Source organism: Lepisma saccharinum, chromosome 18, assembly GCF_977018435.1.
Source record: "Lepisma saccharinum chromosome 18, izLepSacc3.1, whole genome shotgun sequence".
Lineage (NCBI taxonomy): Eukaryota > Metazoa > Arthropoda > Insecta > Zygentoma > Lepismatidae > Lepisma > Lepisma saccharinum.
The window spans coordinates 11,354,327-11,361,547 of NC_139246.1; the positions used below are offsets into that span (position 1 = coordinate 11,354,327).

At 36.4% G+C, this 7,221-nt stretch overlaps 1 protein-coding gene across 2 annotated transcripts in view; it reads left to right on the forward strand.

Annotated features, from left to right (window-relative positions):
• The window catches only part of Gos28 (golgi SNAP receptor complex member Gos28), a 44,307-nt gene that overhangs the window by 34,613 nt on the left and 2,473 nt on the right, over positions 1-7,221 (forward strand). For both annotated transcript variants that reach the window (XM_083139541.1, XM_083139542.1), the window contains one exon: positions 6,393-6,464. In XM_083139541.1, the coding sequence (XP_082995667.1) occupies positions 6,393-6,464 (72 nt within the window). The remainder of the gene's footprint in view (positions 1-6,392; positions 6,465-7,221) is intronic.

Consider the following 7,221-nt stretch of genomic DNA (forward strand, 5'->3'; position numbering starts at 1 on the left):
TCCCCCAGGATCGATTTTCCAGCAAGATGGAGCACCGGCCCATTATCATCGACAGGTGCGTGACCTCTTGGATGAACGTTTCCTCGATATGTGGATCGGAAGAGAAGGACCTCTTGTCTGGCCATCCAGGTCACCCGATTTGACCCCTTTGGATTTTTTTTTCTGGGGATATGTTAAGGACGTTATTTATCAAGGAGACAGACCAAGAAGTTTGCAGGAACTGAGGGGCCGCATCACAAATGCAGTAGCGCTTGTGACTCCCCAAATGCTAGAGAACACTTGGCGGGAAGTTGAATACCGTTTAGATGTGTGCAGAGCCACCAAAGGTGCACATATCGAGTTGCATTGAACATCATCTGAAACTCGGTGAGTTTTGTATCAAGTAAAAGTAAAAGTTTATGTTACCAATACATTCTGTTCACTAGAAATTATCACTTATTTTTCGATCCCTCTAGCATGGACACCCTGTATATATGTGCATGTAAGACGTGTACACAGTATATGTACCCCCCTCTCTCTTAGACTCCTGATTTTCTTATTGCTTATTTTCCCTTTCCTTTTCTTGTTTTCCTCTTTATTCTTTTCTAATCTATTCTCGCAACTTGTTCCATTTTGTTTCGCATTGTCTCTGATGGACACAATTATTTCAACGAAATATATTCACAGTCACATTCTTTCATGCATGTTAATGTAATGAAATAAATGTGAATTAGCTTTAAGCTTGTGTTGCATCACATTTTGTCCCTCGAAAAAAAAAGTACAGCACATACTTGATTTTATGTATTCGGCGACAGTGATAGAAAGTGCGATGGTAGAAAATCGTGATGTTTCTCGTAATTTAAATGCATGTTCTTGAGCATAATATTTTCATCGTATGAGTTTTTACTGAAAGAATTCTCTTACTCTTTGGGGGTCACTTTTCTTAGCTTACAAGGTTTGTACAACTGACAATCTATCTGAATGTTTGCAGTAGAGGCGATTGGGTTCCAACATTTGAGGGGCAAGGGCAATATACTTTATTTTGGTAGAAAAGGCTTAGCATAAAGAGGTCATAGTGCTGGGGCAAAAAGTGGCAAAATGTGGGAAGGAGATGCATCTCCCACTTCCCGCTCTCCCTAATCGCCGGCACTGAATGTTTCGATTAAAATGAATGTCTTATTAGGAATGATTTAAAACACAGACGGAAAAACAATTCTTTGTTCATTGTCCATGAAGTATTCCTAGGCTAATGAAATGCTATTTTGGCAAAATATCACTCATAAGTAATAAACAAGTAAGATTGAAAAATCTGTTCAGAATTGAAGAGATTATTAGCTAAGTTTTCTGAACTAAGTCAGAATAAAACTTTAATTTAAATTAAAAAGAGAGGTGCATATTATTACTTAAGATGAATTATATTAAATTAAATTATAATTATGAACAGTATGACGAAAATTTCCCCCAATAATCTTGAAAAAGAACTCCCTAGTTTTAAGTATAAATTTAATAGGGAAAGTAATGAAAACTTACATCAATGAGTACATATCATGAAAGAGGATTCCTTCAAGTTTGGTTCAATGTTAGTACACCTCAACGTGGGATCCATTTGTTGCCCTGCACACGTCGAGACGATATTCCACTTCTCGCCATGTATTCACCAACATTTCAGGTGTAACTGTCCCAACCGCAGCGACGATTTTTTTCCCGTAAATGATTGATGTCTCTGATCCTAGCACTGTACACAACATTTTTTATGTGGCCCCAAAAGAAAAAGTCCAGTGGGGTTAAGTCTGGGCTTCGTGGTGGCCAAGGTATTGGGCCAGCCCTGCCTATCCACCTTCCTGGAAAGCGAGTGTTAAGAACCGCATGCACCTGTTTACTGTAATGAGGTGGGGCGCCATCTTGTTGGAAAAACGTACTCTGTCAACATGTCATGGTAAACGTCCCCGTTTATTGTTTTTTTCTACAAAAATGAAAGGACCAACCACACGATCTTCCATCAAACCGCACCAAACATTAAGTTTGGGAGAGTCACGTTGATGCTGAATAACTTCATGTGGATGCTCTGCCCCCAAATTCTACAATTATGACGATTAACTGTTCCACTGACATGAAATGTAGCCTCGTCAGAAAAGAGTATGTTTGGTAAAATATTGTCATCATCATCAATTCTGTGTAGAAAGTCAACAGCAAACTTATACCTTTGGATTTTATCGATAGGTTTCACTTCATGTAACAGTTGCAATTTGTAGGCGCGCAACTTTAGTCTTTTACGAACAACATCATACACTGTACCTTTAGGCACTCCTAATTGTAGACTACGTCTGGCCAATGACTTCTTCGGGCTCCGAACACACGAAACACGGATCTGTTCAACAACATCTTCGGAAGTTCTCGGTCTACCTGGTGATTTACCTTTTAAAACACTACCGGTTTCCTTGAAAGACTTTAGCCAATGACGGATAGTTTTTGCTGTAGGTGGTTCACCACCATACTGACGTCTAAAATTACGTGGCACTGTTATAACTGACTCAGTTTTCACAAACCAAATAACACACTGCGCTTTCTGTTGTGGAGTACACATTGTTGCTGAGTTGCTCTGCACTACACGAATGCCGGAACTGAACTGAGGGAACAAACAAAAAAACACAGCACTGGTGCCATCTCAAGGTCAAGCAGACCTACCAACTGCAAGGGTGCCAAACTTGGAGAGTTGATGAATCAAACACCACAAACTAGAATACTGTATGTCACTTTGTACAGATTATAGGACACATTAAAACTAGGGAGTTCTTTTTCAAACACACTGTATATATGGGTTAAAAAGAATTGTTTATTATATTTTTGTTTTTATGTTTAACTAGAAATACTGGAAATAATACACAGGAAGGTCATGTAGATTTTATAAATATTGATATTGTTAGGCAGGCAATAATAGTTTGTATAATTAGTATATTTCCTATAGATAGAGGATGTTTCATTTGTAACAATGTTACTCATGCGGGAGAAGCAATACATGTATGGTTACATGAATATATTTTTTGAGGTAACAAAATTATTTAGGACACAAGGAATTCATCGAAGTTGATCACCGTATCAGGAATAATTCATCTATATTTCATATATGACTTGGGTTGTATGGCATGACCATTTTGAACACACTAGAATGTCAACCTCTGTTCTGTGTATAGCATACCCTGCAAACTTTATTCTTGCAGCTCAACGAGTCCCTGGCACCTGGAACCACAGTCGAAGAAATAGTTTATGGGGATTTGTATTTTGAGTGTCCGCGTGTGTTTGTTTTCGCCCCTTCGTCACTTTCATCTTATCACCATTGAACCTTTTCGTTGTCATTATCCAAATTAACAGAAAAATGACTTAAATTAGGACAAATCATCCACAACTTACTTTTCCAAAAATGTAGTTTCGAAAGTTGAAACACATTGCACAGTGTTAATTAGTAGGTCAAGGCAGCTATTTCCGTGAACAATGACGTTGTTTTCCAAAAGTCTCAAATATTTGTCTCAGGCAATACACTTTCTTAAAATGGACGCATCTTCTGTGGTGGTAAAATGACATGTTGACGTAATGACATAAAATGTTGCGAGTTCTATCTCTATATTTTTTCTCCAATGGCATAAGGCTGTCGCATTATAATGAAGAGAATCCCCCCTCCTCTGGTGGAAGCACATTGCACGCTGGTTCGGACTACACGTTAAACTGTAGGTTTAGTCCCGATTAGCCAATCTGAGCATAAAAGTGGGCTTAAAAACAAACTCACAAAAACATCTTCTGGATACTTCGTGACATAACTTTTTTTTTTACTTCAGCTGCATATACAAATTCTGTCGACATTCTCGGCTGATTCATGTGGCAAAATTTATGTGTGGAACGAAGATTTCTAAATATGATAAGTCACTCGTTAGCAATTGAATAATTCTGTAGTTTTTCCATACATAACTGTTTATCAAAATTTATTCAGTTCGGTATTGTTGTGATTATTGTGATTGTTTCTTATTAGTAGAATGAATATAAAGTTGACATTTCACATACCATATTGGTATTTGAAGATGACAGGTATATAAAAATTGTAATGAAATAAAGAAAGGGACACTTCTGAAATTTCAATGCGGAGCTAATTAAAACTATACTACACTGCGTAGAATACTTAAACCCGAAGGTTTATGACTGCAGCAACACAAGCCTTCCATCTGTCCCTATCCGGAGCAAGATCAATCAAATTTTTCCCATCCTTATCGATTTCCTTTAGGTCCATCTCAACGTTATCCCTCCATCTTCGTGTTGGCCTTCCTACTGGTCTCTTACCATCAGGTTTCCCAACAAGAATCCTGTAAACTATTCTTTCCTCTGCCATTCGTGTCGCATGGCTTTCCAATCTAAGTCTTCTTGATTAAATTATTCTAATAATAATTAAAATGTCGAAATAATTTTTAGTGCTGCTGGAGGAAGTAACGCTAAGATGTTTTAATTTGCTTATTTGGAGATTATTTTAACCATAACCAGGCCGGGATTTATATACATATGTGGAGGCCTGGAACTTACAGCACCAAGAGCTCGCTCCAATCCCCTCTACACAGATTCTGTTAACTTCTCGCCAAGTTACATGGTGTAGTTTGTTATTATATTTTTTACCACATTCGAAGTACCTAATATTTTGATTATGTGGTACTTTTCAAAGCAGTCTCTCCCAGTGAAGGCCTGGAGCTGCAGTCCTCAAGTTCACTCGAAAGTCTGATCTAATCTTGATCATACCCTGCATATTTTTGTCCTCCTAAGCGTACTAGCTGCTTTTAATCATAGAAGTATTAATTTGATCACAGTTTTTTTTTCAATACCTCTATTAATTACTTTCACTTTCTAATGACAAAATTAATTTTTTATGGGTTGATAATATGTGAACATTTCTAGCATAGATAATATTCACAAGTAAAATATACATGTTATGAACACCAGAATACACTTATTTATTGAGTGATTTACATATCCCCAAGCATATGTACTTATTGAATTTGATTGGGTGGGCACAGAAATTTTTGGGTGGGCGCTTGCCCACCCGTGCCCACCCCTGTCGCCATCCCTGATCTACAGAAACATTAGAACACATTAAAAATTTGAGGTTCATTGAAAAAAAGTTATGAATATAATATTGGACTCTATAACTTGTTTATAGATTTTACCCATGCATTTGACTCGGTGCACAGGAACAAAGTAATAGATGCTTTAAAATCATATGAAGTGCCATCTAAACTAATTGGACTAATTATGTTAACCTTAACCAACAATAAAGGAAGAGTCCGAAGTAGAATGTGGAGTCAAGCAAGGTGATCTCTTATCTGCAACTCTGTTTAGTATAGTGATAGACTCTCTATTGAAACAGATGGAATTGAGAGGAAACATATCAACAAGATTAAAAACATTTGGACAACTAAAAAGTGAAGCTTTGAAAATGGGTCTCGTAACTAGTATCCAGAAAACGAAATATCTCGGATCTGTAAAAGGTAAAAGCAGATTACGAGACCTAATTATAAACGAAGACAGAATAGAGGAAGTGAGATATTTCAAATATCTTGGATCAGTTGTAAATGGGAACAACATAATTGAAGAAGGAATTAAAGAGATAATTATTTTGGGTAATATAGCATATTTTGCCAACTTAGCTCTATTTAAGAGCAAACTACTAATATCTAAATCTCCGAAACTGAGACTTTATCATAGCATAATAACACCCATAACCACATATGCATGCAAAACTTGGACCATCAATTACGCCTGTAAACAGAAACTCTCAATATTTGAAAGGAAAATCTTAAGAAGAATTTATGGACCTCTGAAAGAACCTGATGGAAATTGGAGAATACAAACCAATGAAGAACTCGACAAGTTAATCAGGAATGAAAATATAAATTTCATATAATCACAAAGACTAACATGGTTTGGGCACGTAAACAGAATGTCTGATGAAAGATTAGTAAGAGAAATATGTAAATGGAAACCACTTGGGACACGAGCCTTAGGCAGGCCAAAGACACGATGGGAAGATGAAATAATTCAAGATCTGAAAGACATGAACGTAAAGAATTGGACGAAGAGCATACAGGATAGGAAAAAGTGGAGAGATGATGTTGAGAAGGCCAACATTTCAATACATGAAGTTGTAGCACCTCAAGAAGAAGAGGACTCGTGCTATCTGTAATCCATTCTTGCTATCCACAAAAAACATTAGAACACATTAAAAATTTGAGGTTCATTGAAAAAGAAACATGATTTTTTTAATACATTCCTTGTAAAATTTACATTGTGTATAATGTGTCCTTTAACCATAACAGATATATGTAATCTTTCAGATGTTAATATAATGTTGTTTTTGTAAATATTACAATTTTTACTTGCAGTAATTTCAAAACATCATCTGGTCTAAACAGAAGAATGGACTTGTACCTGAAAGAAAATGAACATGTTCGCAAGTAAGTACATACAAGTAGTGTGCTATATATTTCCATATTTAATCAATTCCATGTGTAAAACGTATGTCAAACCATGATTTTTCACATGCAACCCACTACTGATCAGAGCAGAAATTATTCCCAAATAGTTTGTATTGTTGTATTTATTCTTGTCTTGATTGGCATTAAGGACATGTTCCTACTTTAATTTAAAGCTTTTGATTAGATGCTACATTTCTGGAAGGACTCCTCTGGTATTATATTTCAGTTGAAGCATTCAAGATGGTAGATTTTAAACCCACTGTAAAGAAACTTTGGAAAATATACTTGATGGAGTATGTCTAAGACCATGCACTGGTTCATCTGTTGCTAACATTGCCATTCAGTTGTTCATTTGTTAGTTAAGAGCATCTATATTTCATTTTTGATGAAAAAACACACAAAAAAAAATGTGGTATGGGATCTCTTTCTTGGTATGGAATTGTTGAGAGCTGCAGAAGTGTATATACTACATGTGGTTGGTGGAAAATTTATAGGGCATTTGTTCAGAGCATGAGATGGTATCGCTAAAATACAACCAAAATAATGGTTTCAAGGGTTGGATATCAAGGTACTCTTGTTATAGTTTGCCTATAAGGAGATTTACATAGCATCGAGTCATTGTTGTGCTCATGGCTTTGCCATTGATTGGGAGGTCGTGTTTACTTTTGAAATGCTATACAGTGCCCTCTTCCAATTGTATACAGTGGAACCTCGATTTTACGTTTTTCAGGGTACC